Source organism: Mauremys reevesii, linkage group 26 (assembly GCF_016161935.1).
Source record: "Mauremys reevesii isolate NIE-2019 linkage group 26, ASM1616193v1, whole genome shotgun sequence".
NCBI classification, from domain to species: Eukaryota; Metazoa; Chordata; order Testudines; family Geoemydidae; genus Mauremys; species Mauremys reevesii.
This window is the reverse complement of record NC_052648.1, coordinates 6490991-6503013: the sequence shown is the minus strand read 5'-3', so window position 1 is coordinate 6503013 and position 12023 is coordinate 6490991. Positions and strand designations below refer to the sequence as shown.

At 49.2% G+C, this 12023-nt stretch overlaps 1 protein-coding gene across 4 annotated transcripts in view; it reads right to left on the bottom strand.

Annotated features, from left to right (window-relative positions):
- The window catches only part of CELF5 (CUGBP Elav-like family member 5), a 56471-nt gene that overhangs the window by 16901 nt on the left and 27547 nt on the right, over positions 1-12023 (bottom strand). For 3 of the 4 annotated variants that reach the window (XM_039515826.1, XM_039515828.1, XM_039515830.1), the window contains exon 3: positions 9486-9537. In XM_039515826.1, coding sequence (XP_039371760.1) covers positions 9486-9537 — 52 coding nt within the window. The remainder of the gene's footprint in view (positions 1-9485; positions 9538-12023) is intronic. The other variant, XM_039515827.1, reaches the window with a different exon arrangement.

Sequence of the window (12023 nt, the reverse complement as noted above, 5' to 3'; positions counted from 1 at the left end):
TGGGGCCTGTCCCATATTTTAATACAAATGCCTGTTGGTTGCAATTGTCCCAGAGAGAATGATCCTGGGCAAAGTGATATTCCTTTGGAACCATGAGGCACTAACTTGCATTGCACATGTGTCAAAAGGGGACACCATCAGCTTGAAAGCAGTCAGTTTAAAAAATCAATTGCAAGTCGTTTCAGGTTCTCCACCAGCCCCCTGAGCCCCCTGGATATTTTGTTATGGTTTCACTATCACATTTTTCCAGTTTTTTTTTTTCATAAATGTTCCTCTCTGTCTTGTCACTGCATGAAAGACCCACACAAACAACACCTAATGTTTCCCACTCTCCCAATTTTATCACACATCTTGCAATATTTGCTGGGGGCATTTCTGAAATCTCCAGCTCTGGGAGTCCTGTGATTATGTGTGAATCTTGCTTTCATTTTTTTTCTTAAATGTAAGCTTCTATCCCTCCTAGTTGTGGCGTAAAGCTTGAAAACACGACCCTTAAAGACCCAAACATCAGAAAGCAAATAAAACAATCTCAACTTTTTTTTTTTTGGAGCCTAACTTATGAATGCTGGGAATTGGCAATACCGCAACAGGGGAAACTGACAAAGGACGATATAGGGGAAATTTTATCATCATTTTCACTTAGTGCTGTCCAGTACACAAACTGGGGGGAGGAGAGAGAAATAAATATGTCCCCCCTTTAATCCTTTTCTGTTAACAATGGTGGGTTAACAATGTGGAAGACTTTTATTTTGATGCCGTCGCTTTAATTAAAAATATTTTAATGATTAAAGCAAACCTCTCATTCCCCCCCCCACCCCCAGCACCCAGCCCAGTGTCGCAGCTAATGTTCTTGATTGCATTTTCCTGGTAAAAGCTGCAGCTCTTCTCCAAAACTCCTCACCTGGCTCCTAGTCCCTTCCTATTATGCGGGGGGGGGGGGGGTGTCAGCAATCACTTTGAAGCTGAGCATCACTGACTGAGCCCGCATCGCCCCCAGTTCTGCAGCTGGCCAAGCCACCAGGAGCCTCTGGCATCTTGCAATGGTTAGAACAGCCCCCTGGATCTGAAGCATCGAGGCTTCTGCATTAGTGCCCTGGCCCGTGGAGCTTTTGCAAGCCAAGCTGCAGGTCTCTCTCAGTCTCTCCATCTTCTTTCTAGTGCTTCTTTTTCACCCTCTGATTGGCAATTTCCCAGGCTGTCCAGCAACCACGAAAATTGTCTCTTATCCCCGACTGTTGGAGTTTGAGTTCCCATGGAAACCCATTCTCGGGCAGGCCGTCATTCAGGCAGGTTGGGGAAGGGAGGGCGCAAGGAGGGGCCTAGCGCCGAGTGGATTTCTGATGGAGCGATGACGAGGAACACTGGAGGGTTTTAAGGCTGAACGGTTCAGCCATTAGAGAGAGAAACAGCAGGGGAAGCTGCTCCTGTTTAAAACCCAGTGGAATTAGGTCATGTGGCCAAACAGCTGTTGGTGGGGGCGGGGGCGGGGGCAGAAGAAGAGCAGGGATGGCTATGGGAGAGGGAGGCGACTCCCTTGCGCAGCCCGTTACGGATGGGATGGTTCCCACGATAAATCTCACTGGGAACGCAGGGAGCGTCCTCGTCACTAATACAGTGCTAATGGGCTCGGGTAAGCAACCGCCAGCAGCTCAGAGCAGCAGAGCGTTCAAGCCAGCCCACGCTCCCTGCCTTGCAAAGGACCAGGCGATGGCAGTCGCCAAAGAGGGACCCGGGTGCCAATTGTCCCTCTCATTCAGGGCCCTCCTCTCAGCTCCTTGCCCCCAGCAGCGGTGGGATTCAGGGGCCAGGCCTGACCCCCGGTCTCCACAGCAGGCCACGGCGGGAGGCAGTCTCTGAGCCACATGAGGCGGAGACCAGGGCGTTCCTTCCCCAGCTCCAGCCGGGTGGATAATTCACTGCGATGATGGTTTTAAAGCTGCCCCAGGCCTGGCTTTTGTCCTTTTCTTCTTCATCATCATTATTATTATTATTTTCTAAAATCCCTCAAACTCATGTAAATTGCGGATTATTTTCCCCTGCTCCGGCCTCCCTGTCTCGGTCTCTTTAGCACTTCCCTTCTCCTCTGCCCTCTTGCCCTTTACGGTTTCTTTCCTCTTCCTTTTTGCTCTATTCTTCTCCCTCTTCTCATTTTATTCCTTCCCTTTTTCATTCCCCCCCTCCCCCGGTCCCGCAATTTATTCTCTCTTCTCCCCTTCTAGCCCTGCTCTCTCTCCTCCTTCGCTCCCAATCTCTCCCTAGCCCGCGTTCCTTTCCAACTCCCCCAGCCAGATCAAAGCAGCTTGATTTCACCCAGCTCAATTTCCCACCCAGCCCCCTTTAGCCCCTCCCCAGCCACGCCATTCTGTACAGGTGTCTATGCCGCCTTCATCACCACCGCAGCATCTGAGCACCTTCCAGCAGTGCATTAAGCGCCATGACTCACATCTGTCACATGTGGTTTGTTCTCTCTCTCTCATCCTCTCCCCAGGGGGAGAACTGGGTGTGCAGGGGATGGGCTTGCTTTGGTGGTGGTGCGGGGGTTGTTTTGAAATGCAGGATGCAGCTGCGTGTTTGTCGGAGAGGCGTGCTGTGCTGGCCACGTGGAGTGGAAGGTTTAGGATGACCCCTAATTCCTGGGGAATTCATGCCACAGCTTTGGCCTGCTTCCCAAGAAAGCTCTGCCTCCTGCCCAGACGAGCTTTCCCCCTACACTAGCCCTGCCAGGCTATCTTGCAATTCTGGAAAAGCGCCTTTCCTTTCTCAGGCTCCAAGTGACTGCCTGGAAGATGTGTTCTGTAGAGATTTAATAACATCATCTTTGCAGTAACTCCCATCCGAATACACTGATCTAACCCATCAAAACCACTCAGTTTGGGACGGATGGGTGGCCAGGAGTGAATTCAGTTCCACCAGTGGACAAAAGGTGTCCTCAGTTAACCTGTAGGGCTTGGGTATGCTATGCAGCGCAGCAGGCTCCTAGGGCATTGGATGTGCCATATCCAATCACGCCGCTAGTCAATCAACCCTAGCATGCTGCTTGCTGTCATGGCAAGAGTAGGGGAAAGATTCCTCTCCCAGTCATAATGCACCTAACCAGTTAGGTAACATTCTGTGTGCAGGGATGTATGTTTAACAGTGCATGTCACTCATGTCTGCGGCACGTTGGAGTCAGGAATATAACGCTAATACTTAGCACTTCTTAAAGCACTTTTTATCTACAACACCTCGGTCAGAGAGGTAAGTATTGTGAGCTCCCGTTTTTTTAACAGATGGGGAAACTGAGGTACCGAGTGATTTATTAAAGGGGCCGTGTCAGGACAACGTGGGCTAAAAAAGCTGAACATCCACAGAAACATTTTGAATGGTTTTTTTTAAACTTCCAGGGGGAATCTTTTTATTTTTAAAGAAAACATCCCCGTGTTGTGGCAGAGGCTCAGACCCTATCAATATTGAGAAAGCACCGAAGAAACTGACTAAGACAAAAGTAAAACAGACAAGCCCAGAGGTGCCAGACCCTTTGTGCAGGAAGGGCTGAATTCCAGAGATATTGGTTCAGGCTCTCTGCAGACTCAGGCAGAAAGCCCTGCATCGGTTTATACTCGGTTCATATTTGGAAGGTTAGCTGTGCAATCATGAAGCCTAGAAACTTTTTTTTTCATGAAAACTGGGATTCTGCAGAATCCGAATACGCCATGAGAGTCACCCATATCCACCAGACGGGCCAAGTGTCTGCCACCACTGGACTAGTCCGTTTGTAGAAAGTGAGCGAAAGGCTAAAAGTCTAAAATAATGAAAACCTAATTCGATTTTTATTAGTTCCCCCCTCCCCCTTTTTAATAATCTAGGGTGTTCAAAGAAACAGGAATGGAACATAAAATATAAGCTGAGATTTGCACTTTAAGTGACTGGTCTAAAGCCACTGAATCAATATAAGAGCTGAGATTAATTAGAGTGTAAGTGCTGGTTGGGGTAGGAATCGGTTGTGTGTTGTGTTTGCAGCAGTGCACAACAGGGTCCTGGTCCGGGACTGCGGTTCCTGGGTGATGTCATAATACACCTCCCAAGAACTCAGAAGTTCCTGGCTCCCAGGCAACACCACGCCTCTGAGCGGAGGATTCATGCACACAGCTGTATCGGATGTTTGCAGGGAGCTCTCAGTGTCCAAGGATGGCTGGAAACCTGGGACAAAGGCCCAAATAGTCACAAGGAAAATAAACAGCTGTGGAAGATTCAGAACATGCCGCTCCCTGTTTTGCAGGGCCCCGGTTCTGCACTGGTGACGTCGCTCGTTTACAAGAGACAACGTGAGAGAACCCCAGGCTTGCATGGGATGTGGGACGGGACGGCTGAGTCGAAAATATGCAGTCCGAGAGGGCACCAGGCCAGTGGGAGGCAGAATATACTGAAACGTGGTGCCTGCCGTATTTCAGCCATGAAAAGGCCACTCCCTGGAATCCCATGAGGCAAGTTGGCTCTGGTGTGACCCCAGGAAAGTTTTTCTGGGGTTTCTTTCCAATCGATGGCAATAAACGTCACTAGACTGCTTGGCCCACACTCAGCGTTGCTCTCCAAGGGGCAGCGGGTCTCCATCGCTGTGGAAGACCGCTCTAGCCCGATCTGCGGCACTCGTTGCGTCTTCTCCAAGAATGGGGTTCCCGCAGAAGACCTTGGAAATGGTACTCTGATCACCAGTTCCTAGCTGGGATGAATCCAAGAGTGTGGCCCCGGCGGGAAAGGGTCTGAGGCGCAGCTTGAACTCTGCCAACTGGCTGGATCCGTGTGCCCCAGATGTGCACAAAGAACAAGCCGTGAGGATGTCAAGGGGCACCCACCCCTGGGGTGTTAACATGGTTACAAACCACAGAGGTGAGATGCAGCCTTGAGATGAGAAAAAACAAGCTGGGGTCCAACAGCGACCCCAGGAGCTGCCCCAGCATGGTGCTTGGGGATGTCCTGTTGCTGGGAAACACCCTGTTTGGAATGAGAATCAAAGCTAACGTCCAGACTGATTGTGGTCATTAACCATCCCCTGGCATTCTTCACGAGCTCAGGGCACTGAGCCCCAATATCGCGGCCAAATCCGTGTAGCAGAATCTACATCCTGCCTCTAGATTTCCCACGCCATTTCGGTTAGATACAATATTCATCTCCCTGCCCTAAACTGCAGGGTGGCTATTAAGCGGCTGCTAAGTTCCAGAGGTGGCTGTATTTCAGTGGTGAGTGACGCGATCCCAGTCCATCATCATAAAGCTTTGAGCTCCTTGCTATGGAAATGCAAGATATTATCCCTTCCCTGCAGCTGAGAGAGAAGCAGCCCAGGTCCCTGCTTCAGTTCTGGCTCCCCAGCCTTCATCCTCCTCTCCATCAAGGTCTCTTGCAGGAGGCCAGGCATATCTGGGGGTTGCTGTTTCAGTCCTTTCGCTAGGGGATGAAGTTTCTCTGGTCCCTGTGTCCATGAGGACAATAGACAATATCCTCTGAACACAGTTCCTGCTGTATCCATATGATGCATGATCACTGGAGAAGCAACCTCATTGAGACTGTGCCCAGGTGGGAGGCTGGAGTCTGACACCCAGCGTGAGGTGGCTGGGATTTCATTCTAAGAGCATTAGCTTTGTTTAAAAGGCCAGGACCACGGTAGATTATGGGAAGCTGCAGTAACTTTTTGCAGAGGGTTTGCATTTGTATCGTGCGCTGCTTAGGATTCCTTCTCCTCCCTCCCTCTCTCTTCCCTGCAGACTCGGTAGTAAACTCCTTTGCTTGAAACCTGACAGGGAAACAATAAAGTCCATCTCCTCCTGCCGTCTGCACGAAAGGAGCTGGGGGCATCTCAGACAGATGGGAGCTCTGCTGCGCCTGGGCTGATGGGAACTTGCTCCCGACTCCTCATTTATTCCTGCACTGTCATTCCCAGACAGGAAGGAAGATTTGCAACGTAAATACAGGGAGGAAGAGGAAAGGAGGGGACATTTCTCTGCCTCCCTTGCAAGCCCATTGGCATTAACGGCTGCAACTCAGGGCAGAATGGACCGTTGGACTCAGGGAACACCCCAGACAAGTGTGAGGGGCGGGGGGTGGTAATAAAGGAAAACATCAAGAAAGGAAGCAGTGCTGTGCTGGAAAACGTTGTGCCAACGTTGTGCCCTCTGGGTTCTGGGCTGCCCCAGGCACTGGTGTGGAAGACAGGGGTCAGTATGGAACTCCTAAATGCAGGCAGGACTTTGGATTAAATGGCCGTAGTCTTGTAGGATGGATCTAAGCAGAACCTAAATGAGAATCACTATTTTTCTCCCATGCCACATGCACACACTTCATTGCAAACTCCCCATTACCTCTTAGACCTCGATAGCAAATTCTCCTTGTCACAGTGAAAAGCTGCAGGCGAGTTCTGGGCCTCCATCAGTCCCCACCCCCCACCCAGAAGTGGCTGCGTTTCTGTGTTGTCATGTGTATATAATCTGTAGATTTATCGGAGAAAATTTGAAACAAAATTCAGAGACCTAGAAAATCAAAACTTCTGCCTTCCGGCTTTGAATTTCTAAAAATGGTCCAAATTTTCAACAATAATAACAAGAACAGGAAAAAATGCTAGTGAATTTCTTTTTCAGGTTTCATCTTGGAAAAACTGGAGCCTTTTGGAATGGAAATAGGTCCCGCACCCAAAAAAAGGAATCTTGTTTCCAATGCAAAACAACTTCCAGCAGTTTTGAAATGCAAAGTCCTTTGGGCTGAAAATTGATTTGCATTTAAAAAAGTGAACTCTTTTTATGTTGCATTTTTCTTAAAATGTGAAAAATGGCCATTTTGGCACCAATATCATGAGACGGAGGGAAAAATCCTCCTCTGTTTCAGAGCTGTGAAAATGGAAATAAACTTTTTTTAAAAATCCACAAATTAAATAAACATTTTCACTCCTTTCTCCCTTCTCTAACAGCGACTGAGATGCTTTGGGATGGAAGTTGCAATAGAAATGTAAGATAATATTAATATTTAATAAAACCGTCACTAGGATATTTTTTTTAAATAATAAAGATCTTGCTGTAGGGAAGGCAAAAATAATTAAGCACCAGTTTGTGATACTCTGACTCCATTTGACTAGTGCTTTCCCCATGAGCATTGGCCCACCGAAGTCAGTGGCACTACTTTGCAGAGAGTAATAGGCTATGGGTTGTAACAGGATCATAATCTGGTCCTACACAGGGAAAGAAATGTCTTCTGCAAACACCACTGGCAGCTTTGAACTCAATTAAATGGTCTAAGAAGCAGCACGTCTCCTTTTGCTCCCCAAGGAGCAAAGTGGGGACATTAATTATTATTATTATTTTGACCAGCCACTACAGCGTACTTAGCGCTTTTTCAAACATAGACAGATGCACGGTCCCTGCCCAGAGGAAATTATGGTCCAGCACAGATGCAACAAGCTGAGGCACAGATTGGCCCTGATCCTGCACTCAGCTCCATCCAGGTGGATTCCTGCACTGATGGGGCCCTGCATGGGGAGCAGAAATAAGTCTCAGATTGCAGCATCGGGGCCTTAATTAGGCCCGGCAGGATTCAATTTTCAATCGGTAAATGTCGGCGATCGTCATCAGCGTCTCTCCCCACTCATGTATTGCGGTCCTTGGCAGAGTTCCCTGGGCAGCTTGAGAGGACGAGCTGGCGGAATATTAACTCCACCCTTCCCAACACATCAGCAAGCTCTTATTTGGGCATTCAGCTTTCTGGCTGCCTAAATCCATGTGTGCTCAGAAGCGCAGGCACATGGTTCTAGGCAGTGCAGCCTAGAAGAAACAATCTTTTTCCTTCTGTAAGGAAGAATTTCCATCCCTGATAAGGGACATTTACAGAGAGGGGAAGTTATTTTTTTTTTAATATGGCTTGAGGGCTTAATAAATGGGTATGAGTTTATCTTTCTATTTATTTGTGCATGTGTATGGCTGGACTTGTGAATGTAGCTGTGTGAATGCACTCATGCCTACCAGTGTTGGATGTGGATGTTTTTATGTATCTCTGTGGTGTCTGTTCGGGTGTCCATAAACTTGTCTCTCTGAATATGGCTACATATTAACTGTGTACCAGAATTTGTGTGTGGTGTGTGTGAACATCTGTGCATGGCTACTTGTGTGTACGAGATTTTGTAGCTCAACAAAGATTTCCATAGCCAATGGGAGTTAGGCACCTGAAGCCCTTTGAAGATCTGGGCCAAAGTGACTTAGGTCACTTATTCCACACCTTGCTTCCTACAGGCTCTATGGCTTGGATTTTCAGAGCAGCCTAAGGGAGTTAGATGCCTGAGTCCCACTGAAATTTGGAAATCTAACTCCTTTCGGCTCATCTGAAAATCCCAGCATCTGTTTGGAATAAAGGACTATTAATAGCGGACTTTTTTTTGTTTTGATTTCCTGCTGATGCGAACATTGAAATCAATACAAACAAAATACTTGGAAATAATCCTTGAAAACAAAAATCAAATCCTTTCAATCCGAGACACGGTACATGCGATGTTCCATTCTAAAGGGAAAAACAGCCCCACCCAAATTCCACCAGCCCTACCACATTGCTTGATAAGGCAGCACAAGCAAATGAAGAGAAGGAAGGATAGATGCAGGAGTGTAGGAGGAAGACGAAATGAACGATTAAGGGAGGGAAAAGCAACAAAAAGGATCTGTTCATTTGCGACGCCAGGGGGTTACACTTGCTCCAGCTGAAGAATGGCATCTGACAGGGGCGTGATCTCCAGTGTAAATTAACGCAGCTCGCCGCATATTCCAGCTCATAACCGCTTAGCATATGTTACTGCTGTCATGTTAATGCTCGCTAGGCCAAGGGGCTAACCTGCACCGCTGAGGAGAGCTGTGCGAATAGCTAGCGGCCGTACCGAAAAAAACCCGTTTCATTTAATTTCTGAGGGGTTTTTTTTTTAAAATAAAAGGAAAACAAATTTCTAAACAAAAATTCATTTCGAATGGGAAAATGGAAATGTTTTGATATGTTTCTGCTTTTTTTTCTTTTTTTTTTGGACTGAACAATTTGGTGAATTTGACCCAATTCGCCAAGTGGTTTGGTCAACCCAAATCTGCATTTTTCATTGAAAAAAAGGTTCCAATGGAAAAAACTGGCCCAGTGCTATGCCTGAGCCTCCCACAAACGTCCCCATCATGCTTCCTGTTCCTCCTGCCAGGCCCCAGGGCCGATGGTCTGCACAGTTCCCAAGTGGAGCACATGTAGTGTCGGCCTGGGGCCCAGCAGAGAAGCTGTGAGCTTGGATGACGCTTGCAGTGGCGTACTCGGACATGGAGTGTTTCACCAAACCAGGAGCCTCTTTGTTCTATCCATAACCCAAACCCAGGCCCGCAATCACCCGCAGGGGCAGGCCATAAACGCTGGGTCTCTCTGCCTAGCAAGAGTGGGCCAGGAGGGCGCCTCACAACAGCTGCCAGCTGCCAGCCAAACGACAAGGAGGAATAACAAGGAGAGATGACAACTACCTCCACGGCTCTCGCTGTCCGCCGGCTTCACCTGGATTGGACGGGCCATCTGCAACGAGAGAGAAAGACGGGGAATGAGACACCGCTGCCCGCCTGCCGGTCACACGGTGGCGCCAGCAGCACCGGGGAATTCAGCAGCACTGCCCGAGGGTGGAGAGATGCAGCTGGGAATATTACCTCCTCCCCACAGTGATGCTCTTGGGCCTGTGCAGCGGTATAAGCCCGTGGGCACCCCGTGCCCAAGTACTCTCCCACTAGGATCCCCTCTTCCCGCTGTGCCAGTAAGTGCCTGTCATGCCCGTGTGGAGGAGTGGCCTGGGGATGTGGAAATGCACAACTGCAAGCCAAGACCCATGACATGATTGCAAGCCAGGACCTGCAGAAAGGCGCCAAAGCAGCTTCTTTCAGATCTTCTGGGAGGAATGCAGCCCCCACCCCTCCCTATCCTGGCAGTGCAGAGAACACCCCTCCTTTAAATACACATAGCCTGTACCAAGGAACCCTGCATCTTCCAGGCAGCGGATTGCTGGCTGAGAAAGACTCAGGGCCTTGAAGCAAACACTTCATCATTTCAGAATCTAATACCCAGGGCGCAGTGTGGTCCAGTGGTTAAAGAACAAGCCTGGGGACCTCTGAGCTATTCCTAACTCTGCCACTGACTCAGCATGGCCTTGGGCGAGTCACTTAATTGTGTTTCCATTTCTCTCTCTTTCTGTAAAATGCGGGGAAACAAGACATCCGTACCAGACAGGGGTGGTGTTTCATTAATGCTCCTATGGGGAACTGAGATCCTTGAGGGAAAACTCTAGAAAAGGAGGATTATGAACTTCTTTTAAAGACGGTGGTGACACCTCAAAGCATCATCCGCACACGAGAGGAGATTACCTAGTGTCACAAACCCCTCCAGCTCTAAATGGTGTTTGGGCTCTGCACTCGTCTCACTAATGCTGATCTAACCTGGAGTGACTCCCGCAAAGTCAACAGGATGAGAGGACAATTAGGTTATTATGGGCACCGGGGGGGAAATTTTCAAAGCACCTAAGTGACTAAGGAGACCGAGTCTCTTTTCCAAAAGCACATCTTGTGCTTGGGATCCTGCGTCTCACTGAAAGTGAATTCACAAGCAATATACCTTCTCCTCCCTCGAGGAGCCCAAAATTGGAGGCCAACGGCCTCCACAGTTAGGATCTCTTATGCAAGAGGCTCATTTCCATAACTACGTGAGAAAAATCCAGCAGCCTCAGTCCTCACTCGAGGAAAGCTCCCATTGACTTGAGTCGGTAACATTTTTTTGCCTGAGCAAGATCTGCTCACATCCTAGAGGATCGGGTCCTCGACTAAGTTCGGTGGTTTAAGGCACAACCATGATGAAAAACGTATAATGAAGTCGAGTGCTAAAAAGTTATGAACTGAAGTCTATAAAGAGACTCCCCCCACTCACACACACCCATTGCTGAGAGATTCCAGCTCCAAGTGACTGATTGATCACGTGCTTTGTGACTCAAAAGAATTCAGCGTTCTGGTGCTTCTGCTCCTGGGTCACATTTCCAGCTGTGTCAATGTCCAGGATGTAACTGCAGAAGACCATCCTTACCTGGGCAGAGAGATTGAGCACCTGACTGCAAGCTTGTGCCCAGTCATCCAATGTGCATGCACAAACCTGATCTGCATGCACAAAGGCTGCATGTATTTATGCCGGCGGACCGGCTGGGGCCAGTAGTGGAAAACACTGTTCCCAGCCAGCGCCCCTGAGGTTAGTGGTTTCAGCTAGACAGGTGCAGCTCTCTTTCCGGCACCTGGTCAAACCAGGGAATGAAGAGTCTGCCTCTGGCCAAAGGGGTGATGAGTTGGAGATCGAGACCACACAGAGGGGAGCTACCGGGCCCTTTCTGCAGGAATGGGGTTCTACCTGCTGGCTGACTGAGAGACAGATGCACAGACTTGCAATGCCTCCTCCATACCATGCGCCAGTGCTTCAGCGCACCAATTCGGAACGGTGCTTTTCCCTCTGCAGGCAGCACTATCATCAAACCCCAAATGCCCCCCGCGCCAGCTGACTGTTGCAGTCCCCTGCAGCATCCCAGGACTTTGTTGGCTAAGTGCTGGTCTTCGCACTAAGCCAGTGACTGGGCACCAAACCCAACCCAGCCTTCAGAGGCGGCTTCTTTCCCAAGACCCCGTTCGCCACCCACCGCATGCTGCTTTGCCATTCCAAGCTTGGCCTCTGATTCACTCATCACCTTATTGCTACGGATTGATTGTACTGATTTATGGAGCGCCTCTGGCCATAGCCACCCTGCTAGGTGCAAGCCCCAGCGTGAGTCAGGCAGCAGTATCCAATCTCCAGCCCAGCGCTGCCGCCCGGGTGTCTCTTGGGTATCCGTTTGGGGAGGCGCGGATATAAGCGGGATTCCCAGAGGAGGACTCTCATCCAGACCGTTCCCCCAACACCCGACTGAGAGATCTGAGCAAAGCAGTGGCTGCTGCTTGCCGTCTGCATCAATAACCTGTGCAGGGTGGGAAGCTTTGTGCCGT